Consider the following 15,084-nt stretch of genomic DNA (forward strand, 5'->3'; position numbering starts at 1 on the left):
GACCTGAGCCTTTCCTGCAAGAGGCCAATGGGCCTTTGAAAGCTCTTTCCGCAAATAGGCCCAATTGGCCTCGTCATTTTCCAGCAAGTGGACTGACGGGCGTGAGGCCATCCAAAGAGACGTAACTTTCTCCAGCTTCAACTTTGAAGCCGAAAGCTCCAAGTCAAAATCCCGAGTCCTCTATACTCTACCGTTACATGTCAAAAGTCACAGCCCCGTTGCATTAATAGCTGAGAATCACAACATTTGAGCCAGCACGAACCAGCCAGTGCCCTCCATCGGTGATCAAGTGGATTAATCCAGTATGATATATAACTTGAAGGGAGAAGAAATGGATTGAAAACATTAGCTATTCAATAACTAGATTTAGTTCTTAGAGAGGGAGGGAAGATTAATATGAATGATTTACAAAACCAAAAAGAATTCTCTCAAACCCAAAGAAATACAAAAGTCATTACAATAAAAAAAATCAATGGCAAGACCCTCACATCTACAATATACCGTCAAAAATTCATCACAAGGCGGCGCATACTTGGAAGATGATGATATCCACGGAACTGGCTTCTGCATCCATCCGGCCGTATCCACAAACTTACAAAGCAAATTTATCTCTTGTATACATTTATGCTGGCACAATCAGAACGAACCGCTTGCATTTTCACACAACAAAATAATAAGAATCCTCTTCCCACCAATGAAAGAGTTAATGGGATAAAATGTATGAGACTCGATCCTGCGCATCTGGTGGGATTTCCCTTCCTAGGACGTTGACCTTCAGAAGATTGGCATACCTGCAAAATTAATGTAATTTTTTTATTTGATTTGATATTAAATGAGTTCTGACCAGTGACAGAAAAATAAAAGGGTTGTAGCAACTCACTCTGCGGGTGTAAACAAGTTCTCATGTTCGGTGATGAAAGCAAGCAAGGCCTGGAAATTCAGGAGATAACGATGATATTAGCATGGCAGCACAGAGAACTATTCACAAAAGTCAACCGTGGTTTCAGTGACTTGCCTCAAATGGCATGTTTAGTAGTTCATAATATGTCCGGACATGATCTAATCTCTGCTGCACAGCTTCGCTATTGATTGATGGGATAGCTGCAAGGGCCTGTAAAATGACAATAAAAATGATTAAGCCACCTCTTTTCGTATAATCCAACAGATTCAATACCGTTTGTTTTTCCATTTGGAAATGAGTTTAGATGAGTTTTAAAAGTGTGTTTGGCTTGAAAAAACATCAAATTTAAACTTTTTTTAGTGCTTTCCAGTGATTTTGATATTCTAATGTTAAAAATAAAAAAATTGAGAAAATACATTTTCAAGCAAAAAACAAGCACCCAACACCACAATATCAAACACACATGAAAGCTGCATTTCAACTATCAGCAGTCAGCTCTTGGCAGAGATCAAGTCCTAATGGATGGAAGGATCGCAGATCCTGGAAAGGCAAACAGTGCTGGAAATGAATTACGCAATTATTATGTATTAAAGTTTACCTGTTCCAATGCAATTGAATTCCGGCATATTTGTTGAACTCCAAAAAGATTAATGGACTTCATGTCAGCCAAAGCCTAACAAGACATCACATTTTCCATTAGTAGTGAAAATGGAAGATACTAAATGACTAAAAAGAAACAAAATGTAAAAGAACATCAAAGTCTAGCCAAATTCTCAATAGTAGTAGAGATTCAAACCTTGATAGATGCATTTGCTGCAATGCTACAAATTCCACCAAATATGTAATTCTGCTTCGCTGCTGCAACAAAAGGTGCCATTTCCTCGTCTCTACGTGTTATCTAAGGCACGGGAAAAAGATGTAAAATTTGATTCCAAGAGCATACAAGAAAAATGAAGAAATGATGTAAAATATGATTTCCAGAATATAAAAAGAAACTGAGCAAGAAGAATGGTAAAATTCTCCAAAATATGCTCCAGGCTCCAATATTTCATCTACAAAAAATTGTCCACATAAGCTGTAGGAGAAGCTTGATGAGGACATCTACTATTTAAATGACAATATGAAACCTATTCTCAGTTGATACAATCTGTACACAGACACTGACCTGTGCAGTGAGAGCAATAACAAAGTCATCTGGCTCTTCTGCATCTTGGTCCTCCAAGTACTCCCTGTTTGTCATTTCCTGTTTGAAGGTATTTCCTCAGAAGAGTTAATTTGAAAGATTTCACATTCAATTTAGGCATAAAATTCTTCGAATACAAGTGCTTCTCATACCTGCATATGGAATATTGTTTCCAACTTCATCTCTACATTCAAAACCTTTAGGCAGTCAATTGCCAATTTTCTATAATCATCAGCAAATGATGCCAGAGTCTTGGCTTTATCTGCCACTTGATTTGATGATCGTGAGGTTATTTGCCCAAGCCTGTAATTTAGGAAAACAAATCTTGTACAATTAGCTAATGCACAGAATTTGCTAACAAATGAAGTTTCCAAAATACAACAATTTTCTATGACACATCAGATTTGCATAAACAGCTGGTCCCAAACTAGTTAGAAGATGTGAACTAGTCCCCTCTAAAGTTGTACTTCATCAGTGACAACAATAAACTAAAACATTAAATTAAATACTACGATAGCAGGTGGCACAACCCAAATATATGGAGATATTATCCCGAAGGTAAAAGGTAAACAACAATGTTTGCCAAATGCATCTTGAACGGGCAAATCATTGGTAAGCTCCACTCTTCACAATTATCCACTAAATAGGAAAGATCATGAACCAGCTGTGAAAAGGGTTCCCCAAACAATCATGTGCTTTCAATAGGGGTTTGTCAGAGGCTTGCTAGATGGGAGGTTGATACAGCCTAAGCCCACAGAGAGCAAACATGAGAACACTGTCAATCGAGGAGTATCCCGTGGGATTTTAGCTATCATTTATTTTTGAGGCCCAGGATATGCCACAACAAGGTTGGTGCCAATCGATTGTAAGTTCACAACCAATAGAACACCCTTAACTTTGTGTCTACTCCAAATAGGTATCCATCCTTGATGACCAAAGTTCCACTAAAGGTTCACCCTTTAGTGTAGAAGACACCTAATACTTCAATAAAGAACTTTATATATAGCCACCAAGTATATCATAGTAGCTCAGGTAATGAGTTGCAGAAAAGGAAATCATCATAGTGTCATCAAGCCAGCTTAAAGCATTCCTACAAGATCAAAGGGCTAGTTATGGAGAATAGAATGTCCATTTTTATCAAATCCAGCATGACTTCCCAATTTCCTCATGTGTTTATTTATATGACATGCAAAAAGAATAATAAAGCACAAATTTATCGCTCTAACAAGATGAACTTGCCTTTCAATTGAGTCTGCAACATACTCGAGTGAATCACTAAGGGAAGCAAGCAAAATAAGTTTGTTATCATCACGAATTAGATTTTCCTGTAAATGACACAAAGGGGGGAAACAAATTCAATTAGCAAATGTGATACAAATTTAGAGAAAATCTCATTGCAGGAAAGACTCAACAAACATTTTTCATTTAGAATGTCAACTCTATTAGTCAGAAACGAAGAAGGAACTACTGTACCCAAAACAGGTACCTCCAAACAGAATGCTAGTAATCTTACTAGAGGTGTACAAAAAAACCAACCAACTGGAAAAACCAAAACAAAATTAACCAAAAAAAACCAATTAAAAATGCCCCAAAAAAATCAGGTTCAGTTTGATTTTGGTTTTGGTTTTAGAAGTTTAAAATTGACCAAACCAAACTGAATTGAACCGGTTCAACCAAAACCTAAACCAACCATAAAAAGTCAAACAGTTATAAAAGAAAAACTATTCTCAAACCCTAAAGTAGTATATGCAGTTGCACGCCCTTTCTCCCCCCACCACTTTTCCCCCTTCTCTCTTGATCTCCCTTTACCTATAGCCCACCTTCCTCACTCTTCTCTCTCATCTTCTCCATTCTCTAGAATACTGAAGGTGTATTTCTTTCTCTGTTAATCTTTTTTTGTTCTATGATTTATGCATTCAAAGGCCTAACTTCATTTTCTTGAGCCTTTCTCTTATCTTACTTTTGATTATAGTCATATGATGTTTCTTTTTTTGTTGGACAATTTTTTCTTACTGAAATTTTCTTTTTGATTTTTCTGGATAACCTCTCTAATCTTCTACTGTTGTTTTTTTCTAGCATTGGTCTTGAGGGATGCAAGTGTTTTTTGGTGGCTTTCTGGATCTTTTTGCTGCTATTGATATTGTTGTTGAATTTTTTGCTTGATTTTCTTTTGTTCTCATGTAAAAAAATATTGGTGCTGTTAGCAGGGCTGCATGGATCTTGCTCCTTTTTTTCTTCATAATTTTCTGCTGGCCAATATTTTTTTTCATAAAAAACAAAAAAAAAAACCCGAAATAAATTTTCCAGAAAACAGAATAAAAGCAGGAACACTTCATTTGTTTATTTTTAAATTGCGGAGACACAAAATTAAAAAGAAGCAAATTAAAAAAGACTTAAAATAACCCAAGCCCGTTGAAAAATCTTCTCCCAATTGAGCACAAAACGATTATAAACAAGCCCATAAAATAGTTTAGAAAAGCTTTGGCCCATTAAAGAAATGGTTTGATTGGATTTTTTTGTTGCAAACCAAACCAAAACCGGTTTTGAAAACCCCTAAATCTTACCTGTCCCTGCCCCTAAAGAGAGAATTAATATTTGTAATCAAAAGTGCATCCGGCTGATATAATTACACATACCTGCTTGATAGGTCGCAGATTGAGTAATATTTCACTCAACTCCAATTCAATCTCTATAGATTCAGCACTGGAGGCATTGTTTACCATGCTTGATTGACCAAGTGAATTAGGTAAATATGCACTTGCTGGGTCACATCGCATCAGTTTCTCAATATCATGCCTTCCAATCAGCATGTAACTCTGCTTCTCAAGAACTGCCTGAAACATTACAAACAAAAATAGCTGACAGATGCTATATGGTGACTGCACAAGACAAGCATCGGCTTATACCATGCATCCTCAAAAATCATCAATTTTCAATGGAATTCAGCAACAGTTATTAACAAAGCAAGAACTAATACTTAAAGCATAAGATTAGACATTATTATAATAGATTGAGATGAAGCAAACAGCACTAATAATGCTTCTAATGAATAGGAAAAGATATTATTATAATAGATAGACCATGCCTCCATATATGATGTCCGACATCTTTCATATGTTCGCTCGAGGAAAGTTTGCACGAACTTTACAAGGTCACCAGCAAATTTGGGCATTGCTTGAGCCCAACCAAGCACCTGGAGTAAAGGATAAATGTTCATTAGACATCCCAAAATCCAATACATCTCAGACTCAAAAGTGACTGATAGAAAATGTTAAAAAGCCTTCCACATCAGATAAAAGTGTTGCTTTCAAGATCTTTCCAAACACAACCAAAATTGCACTTATTCAAGGATGGGAAAATGGAAGGATAAAACATGCTTGCCTCTTTTGCCAAGAAATCGATTGCCAAAAGTCCCTGCAAGACTGGTCGACCTTTCTCAATTGATGGTGTATAAGGAGCAACAGTATGGGCCCTCGGACGAAATGCAGCTGGACCTGTGATAGCACTTTCAGAATGAGATTTTAAACAGCAGAAACAATAAAAAAGAAAAAGCTTAACTACAGGTCAGATGAGTTTCAACAATCTCTTATTGAGCATCCACATGCTGAGAAGATTCCAAAAACAACAATTTTCTTCCCTGCAAAATTATAATTTGTCATAGTACCTGGATGGTTATGTAGTTTATTTGTATTCCAAGTCAAATGTCACTGTTTTTTTAAAAAAAACGTTAGTAAAAAATAGAGTTATTTCAATTGTCCATGTGATTTTCGCAATCTACCTATTGGCTCATGATCTACTGATACTGTTGTATCTTCACAAAATTATGTCTATTGATACTGTTTATACTTGAACATGCAAAGCTAATCAAGGAAATACTAATAAGTGTGTGATGGACTAAATCAATTGATGAAAAGGTATATAAAGCATCATTAAAAAACAATTTAGTTTCAACATAATGAAACTAAATCTTGGACCATATAGAACTTGCTTGATATAGCCTGCTGTACACCCTTCCGGTAATCCACAAACATTGTTGGTAAAAAATGATCTTTTACGAAGTTTTCCACAAAAGCTAGCAAGCCATCATTGCTGCAGTTTTTGAAGCAAAGAGTACAAAAAACACATCAGCATCCTGAATGAATCTCTCAGGAAAAAAAAACAAGAAATAAGAAGCACATAAACTAATTGTGCAGCGATCCAGGCCATCAAACTCTTGATTGAGCTAAATTTACTATGATCGAGCTCTAAGGAACTGGGAGTGCAAGCATTATGAAAAGTTCCATCTCTTCATAGTTCAAACTAAACTCCACAGATGCCCGCTCATTGTGATAAACCTGATGCAGATGTATAAAAATCGAACTACTATGACAATGATGTAATGGGACCATACTCTGCCCCTCAGCAGAAATGGTATCAAACATAGTGATTGTGTTCTGTAGTTGATTATGGAATGAGAATTTAAACAAACTATACAATGACTATAATTTTGGTCAGAAGGTCAAGCATCCCCCCTCCCCAACTTTTTGGCACATCAGAGCTTTTTCTATGCTGGTTGTTGGAATCAAATGAAGGTCGAAGGACCATTTCATTATTAAGGGGAAGATTGGTGCCTAAACACGGTGCTATTCCTGAACCTGACAGCAGACAAGCAGGCCAGGCCCATATTCAGACCAGACTCTTGTTCATTTGAGTTGCCCCCACACACGCAGACTTGAAGATCTCAAGTATGTAGAGATTGTTGTTGGACTGGGAAGGGAGTCTTGGATCTAGTGCAACATTCAAATTCAGGCAAGCAAAGAATGAGAAAGGAAGTTGACTCCGAAAAATCAAAAGAAAATTTACTGGATCAATATCTACACTCAAATGTGCATCATGTAGACCATACAAAGGGACCCTTGATTGCATATGCCAACAAGAAGCAATGTGCTTTTCAAGCTTACCCAAACTGGGAATAATTTTTTGGCAGCATTGAAGCAAGCTTATCTGTAAACTGCAAAGAAAATCACTTTAGACAAGCCCAACAAGAGAAACAGGTAATACATTTCAAGTTTGACGCAATGGGTCAATGTCAGTCCCAAACCTGAAGAACAGGACGGTATACAGATGCTGCTAGATATATGCCTAGCTCAGGCAAGACAGCAGCAGACCCATAGCCTTCTTGGAGCACATTTGGACCCTTCCTGCTCCATCCTTGACGAATGAGATCAACACCTGAATAATTGATAACAAAAGGAACAATGAAAATAAAGGATTAATCAAGAGGAAACCATTACATGTGAAAAATAAATCTGACAACAAAGAAAATAATTTGAAAAAGGTAGCATAGATGAAAACTGTGGTGTAATTGGAATGTGACTATCACATATTGGGGGCACAAAACATGAGGTTGCCAGTGATTGTTTCTCCCTTCTAAATCAAAGTGAGAAGAATCCCTATTATAAAATTGTCATCTCTGTCATGGTTTCTGTAGATTCTAATAAATTTTCAAGGGGCCTAAACCATTCAAGAACCTAACAGTGCATAAATAGCATCATTACAAAAGAATGAATACCAGCCACCTTGGTTAGGAATGGATATTGTAGCATCCGTGAAGCGAAAAGCAAAGGTGAGCCCATCTTCTGACCCATCCCTGTAACACATTAGAATTAGCAGGGCATTACTATACCATCTTGCTGATTCCTCAAAACTGTTCACTTTTTTGAAAAAGGAAGTCTATTTTATTCAAAGAGAGTGAAACATGATAACATGATACAGCTAGAAAATTAAAACAAAGAGCTTTGCAGACTGGTTGAAAGTGACCTAAAACCCGTTTAAAGACCCAAAAGAAAATATACCATAAAGAGGCCAGGAAAACTGTTAGAAATTAATGTTACCCACTTTTTTCCCTTTGAAGGAGCCTTGCTTGCCAGTCTAGCAGTTTGTACAGAAGCATCTGCAGATGCAGCTTCAGGAGTGGCTCTCAGAATTTCACATATGAGTTGTTGGCATTCACTCTTTCGCAGATTATGCAATGAAACATTACATGAAAATGAGGAAAAGTTTTCACCAAAAAATAGACATTCAAAAGCACTAACTTCATTCATCAAGTAACAAAAGCCAGCCAGCTACCTGTAAAACTGTCAAGGAAAAACCAATACTGTAACCTCCAATAACTTGAGATGCTTCAGAATCCAGGTTCCAATTTAAATCTGTTGTCAACGACCCTGGTGCGTTCAAGTCAACATTCTGTGAAGTTTTAAACTCCAAAAGCTCTCCAACAACAACATGATTCTCTAGGTCAACAAAGGTGTAATGGTAAGTGTATTTTTCCAAACCATATTTCAACAGATGTCAAGTCAGTATCCTACCAAATACTCGAATAACAGTGTCCAAAATTGAATCAAGAAGCTCTTTTGCAGCAGCCTGTGCTTTCCCTGTGGGTGCCATCACTGGCGAGACTGGGCTTACAGCCAATAGTGTTCCATTCTGACGTTTCTGTTTTGGCAACTTGTAACTTTCTAGTTGTCCTTTCACAAAATGAAGACCTCTGGTTTGGGCAGATTGATTGATGCTAGACCTTGAAGAGTTGACAAGTTCTGAATGAGATTTTATCTTGGAAGTGATGATGTCATGAATTGTAGGTCGCAACCTTTGGCTGTTGGGGAAAAAAAGCAAAGAATGTTACACTAACTCTCCAAGCATATCAAAACAATATGAAGTACAAGACCAACTAATTCTATATGAGCATGAATAGAGTTGGATGGATGAATTAAATGTTCAATCTGACAATACGTCTTTTAGTTTTGTACAAGAAAACCAAACAAGTGATGAAACTTCCCTCGAGAAATCTCATCCTAATACAGATCCAGTCACTAGAGGGGAAAGGTAAATAGCATAAAAAATTCATGTCATACATATAGCTGATCATTACTATAGTTGCAGATGTGAAGCCCACAGAAATTGGATTTTTTTTTTCCTCAGTCAAACATAATAAAGGAAGTGCAGCAGCCAGATAACCAACCATATTATTGCACCAGCAGCTGCAACTTTGCCCAGCATGCAGAGACACTCAACCATGGTCTGCAAATACTTCACATGAAGTGGAGCATCACTCTTTTTAATGGTTTCCTACATGAAAATGTAAAATCAAGTCTTTCAGCCCAGAGAAAATGAAAAAAAACCACAACAAATTCAACATAACTGTGTTTACTTTAGTGTACTGTTCATACAATAAATTCATCGGGAGTAGAATTTGAAAGCCAACTTGGTATTTGACGAGAACCAACTTTAATGTCCTTCATGTTCCCATCACCTCCATTTGTTCTCATTGATGCAGTGTGCCCATCTGAGGTTGCCTCGTCAGTTATATCAAGATCCTCATCATGACCATCAAATGAAGAACTGAGGAGGGTACAGAGGCATAAATGCTCAGAAAATAATAACAATAATAGCCAATCACAGTCAAATAAACACTTCGAAGAAAAACATTTCTTATGCATATTCATGCATGATGAATCTCGAAAATCTTCAGTTTGCACTTTTATTAAAAATATGAAACCCAATTTGCAAATATCTGCCAAAGTGATTGTTTGGAACTAACTAAAATGAACTGGAAAATTTTGGCTAAAGGATAACGAGTTTGTAACTGACAATTAACAAGCAGAAAACAAAGTGGTCATGATAAAGTCAAGAATTACTCCATCTAAAAATAACAACTCAGAAGGCATACGGGGTCAAAACTATCAACTTGACCATGTGAGGGAACATACAAATGATCAGGAAAGCATACAATGGTTCAAGAGGAGAAACAAACACAAAAAATCTATTTCAAGACTTGGGAATCGATTTCACTCATAAGCAAGAAAATAAGGAACATTAAGAGTAAGATAGAACTAACAAGCAAGAGAAGAACAAAGTAAAAGGAAAGTAGAAGAACTGGATTACAAAGAAAACTATTCTTACCCTCCATCAATAGAGCTTGGCTTGTATGATCCATCAGCAAAGCTATGATTGTCACCTTTCATCAACCTTGTTCTTCGAGACAGAGATTGTGAATTGCTCATAGTAAAAACAGCTATGGTAGTCGGCAATTCATCATCTCTTTCATACATGCTTGAGGCAACTGAGCTGCAGAAAACAATCAAACTAATGACAGAAATTCTATAACAGAAATAAATGTACTGAAGCATAGCATTGACATTCAAAAGATCAACGGTGAGAGAAGCTTGCTTAAAAATGCCATCACTTTTATTTTATACTACAACAGAACAGTTCACAGGACAAAACACACAAGGCAACTGAGCAGCGGAAAATAATCAAACTAGTGACAAAGAAATTCTATAACAGAAATAAATGTATTGAAGCATAGCTTGAATTAACATTCAAAAAATGAACAGTGAGAGAAGCTTTCTTAAGAAATCCATCACTCTTCTTTAACAATACAACAGAGCAGTTCACAGGACAAAACACATGATATGTGACGTATTAGCGAGAATGAGCATCAGTATCTTCACCCTCCACGCCCAATAAAGGAAAGAGTATAAAACAGCAAACAAAAGGGGAACAGGAATAATATTCCCCAAGCAAAAATACAGTCAAAATTTTACTTAGGAAAAAGAAGGGGAAACGAGAAAGAAAGAGAGATGAATATGTACCTGTATTCTCCCTTGTTGTAAAGATGTGCATGCAAATCCTCCAAAATTTTATAGAAGACAACTCCTCGCAGCTTTGTCAGCTCAGATCGCACATCTTGAAGAGAACCAACCTGAGACACAATAATTATAGTAAATTCAAAATTTCCCAAATATTCCAATTACAGGGCAAGTTAGGTCAAGTCAACAAAAACAAATGAGGAAAGAAGTCAAAATCATGTCAAAATCCCCATGTCCAACAATTTTTTTATTAAACACTGTTCTTCTTATGCTTACCAAATCCTAGCTTTGAATATGTTTGAGTTGTAAATGATCATTTGAGGTGTAGAACATAAGGAGTGTAGAACCAGTAAATAATTACCAGCAACCTATGATGTCATAGGTTACCATCATGGAATCTAGGAATTGGAAGCAAGATGAGATAAAACCGAGCTTTAACCTTAACAAAACAAACAACAAAGGACATGGACCATTCCCATGAGCTAATTTCAGGAAGTTTGACAACCCACCATTTGAAGACCTTCTCGCTCAAGCATCAATGATGAGTGAGCGTGCAATTGAACTGCTGCATAAAACTGCTTTTCTGCTATGAGTTTCTCAATACGAGCTGGAACCTGAGCAAAAAAACAAGCAGTAGATTGGTTCTTGAACATTACAAGATTTGTAACAAGGAAATGGTTCTGCCATGAACACTGTTATGTTAATAAATAGCAGCATGGTGGTACAGTGAATCTCCTCATTAAGTTAATCATTTTAAAATATGCTGGAGAATTTAGACCAACCTTAGCTATGCCTTCAATTTGATCTAAAAGAGAGATTATGTGTCGTAGTGTAACAGATCGATACCACAACTGATGCAATTGCTTATTCCGGGTACCAAGACGTTTCTTTGCTTCAGCCAAATCAGCCTTTAGTGAAGCAATACTCTCAGCAGATTCACTGAATAACCGCAAGATCTGGAAGAAAATAATAAACAATGATAATTGAGTTTAGGCACCAACTCTTTTTTTGTGAAATCCCAAAAAAGTTAAACAAGTGATAATCTTTTATGAGGTCATGAGTAAATCCAGTCCAAGAAGTTGTGATGAAATCATCACAATACACAATTTTCGCTCACTCCTTCCATGGCTGACCATCCTCAAATCTTTCTCAGTCAATCATTTACACCACTTTTTACCCAGAAGCACCAAATCAGGATTTTACATCATAAAAGGGAGAATTTAGGAATAATATAAATAATTAACAAATTAGAAGAAAATAGTGAAGCAGACAAAGTTAAGAATCTCTTGGAAAAAACAGGGAAAAAACACATAAAACTAGATAACATAAAGCATCTGAAATATCAAGGAACTCATTGCAGTAAAGGAGCTAGCATTGTCAGCTACGATACAAAACCTTAGTAAATGGCCTTTAAAATAAGGGGGCAACTAGATCACAATCTTCATCTATGGGAAACAAGTCTGGAAACGAGTTACGCTAGGGAATAGTTATTTTTGGATGATAAACTTTGAAATTCTATAGCTTCATCAATGAGAAATGCTACTGCTACAAATTTTATTTAAACGTTTACTGAAATCAACGAAAAGTTCACTACATAATGCACAGATATACCTAAAGCAAAAGGTTGAATAATTGAACCATGGTCAGGAGGGAGCTAATGATGTTTATACTAGAATTTAAGATGAATATAAAGTTTTTCGGAAATGAACTAGAGATTCTGGCAAATCAATGCAGTCAAATTGTATCAAGTCAGAAAGTTAACCAAACTGCCATCTACATCCAATCGGAATATAAGAGGAAGGAACTTGCTTTTTGGCAGACTTTTATTGTATTTTGAATTGTGGTAACAAAAAATAATCCTTGATCTGGACATGGCTCTTATCAGTAAATCAACGAATACTTAAATTTGTAGTGATATTAGAATCCTACCAATACAAAGCTGTTAGTTGCAATTTCTGTATTAAGATCTCTAACTTTGCATTAGAAGAGGACAACATTGATATTTTATAATATTATCCCCATCTTTCAAATAATAGCTTTCTATAATATGGATTATAAGTGGGCAACATTGATATTTTAAATGAAACTGCTCTGAGGAATTTGAAAACAAAAAAGAGGGAAAAGAAAACAATCTATCTTTTTCTATCTTGGATGCAGGAAAGCAAGAAATTGATAGCAATTAGAAATACACATTGTTTAGATCAGTCTGTAAAAGAATATTTAAGACACCTGAGAATAGTTTTGAATTGCTTTGTTGAAGCCACTGTGATAAGAATGTACAACTTCATCTACCACATCCTCAACAACATCGCTTTGCTCCTTCAAAACTTGGGCTTCAGCTTCACGATCTTTAGAGGTTAAAATATGGACAACATGAGGCAATGAGTCAAAACGTGCAGCAGCCCAACTCTCATCTATTCTTGAAAGCTCTTCTCTTAAATACTGCTTTGTACCAAGGAGCAAACCAGGGAATGAGAAAAGAAAAGAAAAAACAGGACAATAAAAAGGAAGATGTCACAAAACTACATGACATTAATAATAATCTAGATGATTTGTCACTTTACATGAAATCAATCATAGAAAGCCCATCATTAAATATAAATACATTTTCTAGCCACTTTAACACTTAGATGTTGAGGCACGGTCTTGTTAAAATTTGATGCTTAACCATTCATTGCCTGTATTATACACCATATAAGAACCCTCATATTGTTTCTCGAAAGATGCAGCACCATCTACTACTGCAAGAAAGATGAACATAATGTGGCAAAACACGCATTTATGATTCATCAAAGGCTCATATCATCTTTATTTTATAATTACATGGAAGTTTCATGCCAACATAATTCCGTCAACTTCCGATCTAATAATTCTACTCAAGATGTTGAATTATAAATATGAAATCTACTCTACAAACCAAAACTCCAACTAAACAACAGCTGTCAATGCACATGGTAAAACACTTGCATTATACTTCTACAAAAACACCACAAAATAAATAAATAAACGACTTACTGCTTTGTCAGGAGGAACGGGCAACCCATCAAAAATTCCCATCTTAATCCTTTTCCTTAAACAACAGTTTTCCTAGCTCGTCCCAGCAAGGCCCTTTGTTTTTCTTTTGGCTCTTGATAAAGACTCAATCCATGTTGGGAAAAATTGCTGGTTTTGGAGGTTGTGAAAAAGATGATCGGCGTGTTGCTGTTGTCGATATAGGAGGAGGAGGAGGAGGAGGAGGACAGAAACGACGTCGAAAATGAAAGAAGTATTTGGATTTTGGAGGTATTTCCAACTCTTAGCTGCCTCTGTAATGATTTCTTTTTGTTTTTTCTCTTGCTTTCTTTGTTTTGTATACTGGAAGAGAGAAGAGGAAGGGTATATGGATCTCCAATTACAAATGGATTTTTCCGTGTGGAATTTGGATTGGGATGATTACGGGTTAGATACTAAAGTTCTAGTTTTATTTCATATCAGTCCTCAAGGTTATAAATTTTGTAAAACTATTCTTGATAACTTGATTTCGCCCCTCCTCTGTTTTTTAAACGTCATGATTTCATAATTAGCTAGATACTTGACAGCATAGTTTTAAGACCCGGTCCGGTGGTCGACCCGGTCCAAGGCCCGGGTTCCGGGTTTTGACCGGGTCACCGGGTCTCGGCCGGGTCGCCGGGTCGGCAGGGTCAAAAAAAAATTTTAATTTTTTTTTAAAAAAATCAAAACGACGTCGTTTTAGCAAAAAAATAAAACAAAAAAAAATAAAAGTCAACGGGTTTGGGGCTAGATGTTGACCGGGTCTTGCCGGGTCAACCGGGTCCCGGGTCCACCGGGTCTGGCCGGGCCAATTCCCAAACGGGTTTTGGCCTTCACCCGGACCGGTCTCATGCCCGGGTCGGCCGGGTCCCGGGTCGACCCGCCGGGCCGGGCCGGGTTTTAAAACTATGCTTGACAGGGCTTTGCCACGGATTAATTTTTTTTAAATAAAAAAATTATATATATTGGCTATTTCAATATATTTTTATAGTTAGAAAATTTTTAAATAAGAATAAAAAAATTTATGCATAGATATAATCAAATAAATAAAAAAACTATATGTGTTAATAAATAAAAAAAAAACCATAAATGATAATTAAAAATAAACTAGAAAAATTAAAAGATATATGTAGATTATGATATTTAATATCACAAGACGTGATATTTACCCGGTTGTATTTGGTAAATTTATTTATAAGAGTAATTTTTTTATTCAACTTAAAAAGATAATAGAAATAAAGACACAAATTAAATTGATTAAATAAAATAAAATAAAAAATATTATTCAAAGCTGAACATGTTATAAATATTACATAAGAAGAAAATTTGTTTAAAAAATA

The 15,084-nt window shown here is 36.1% G+C and overlaps 1 protein-coding gene across 3 annotated transcripts; it reads right to left on the reverse strand.

Moving 5' to 3' along the window:
* Positions 1-332: 332 nt before the first annotated feature.
* On the reverse strand, positions 333-14,129 carry LOC118060028 (exocyst complex component SEC8). Of its 3 annotated transcripts, none has more exons than XM_035073113.2 (26): positions 13,730-14,129; positions 12,944-13,156; positions 11,497-11,670; positions 11,224-11,328; positions 10,718-10,827; positions 10,026-10,190; positions 9,293-9,464; positions 9,085-9,191; positions 8,432-8,718; positions 8,193-8,356; positions 7,962-8,077; positions 7,640-7,713; positions 7,165-7,295; positions 7,025-7,074; positions 6,073-6,173; positions 5,466-5,578; positions 5,170-5,277; positions 4,721-4,918; positions 3,324-3,409; positions 2,237-2,387; positions 2,067-2,144; positions 1,698-1,799; positions 1,500-1,574; positions 1,016-1,111; positions 881-930; positions 333-791 (listed from the first exon to the last, which is right to left on the reverse strand). In XM_035073113.2, the coding sequence occupies exons 1-26, from the start codon at positions 13,769-13,771 to the stop codon at positions 704-706; spliced, it is 3,156 nt and encodes a 1,051-aa protein (XP_034929004.1). In that variant the 5' UTR covers positions 13,772-14,129; the 3' UTR covers positions 333-703. The 3 variants fall into 3 exon arrangements, with proteins under 3 accessions (XP_034929004.1, XP_034929005.1, XP_073268094.1); XM_035073114.2 differs by having other exon boundaries at positions 7,643-7,713; positions 13,730-14,128; XM_073411993.1 differs by lacking the exons at positions 11,497-11,670; positions 12,944-13,156; positions 13,730-14,129 and having other exon boundaries at positions 10,026-10,185.
* Positions 14,130-15,084: the final 955 nt, after the last annotated feature.

Source organism: Populus alba, chromosome 10, assembly GCF_005239225.2.
Source record: "Populus alba chromosome 10, ASM523922v2, whole genome shotgun sequence".
NCBI lineage: Eukaryota > Viridiplantae > Streptophyta > Magnoliopsida > Malpighiales > Salicaceae > Populus > Populus alba.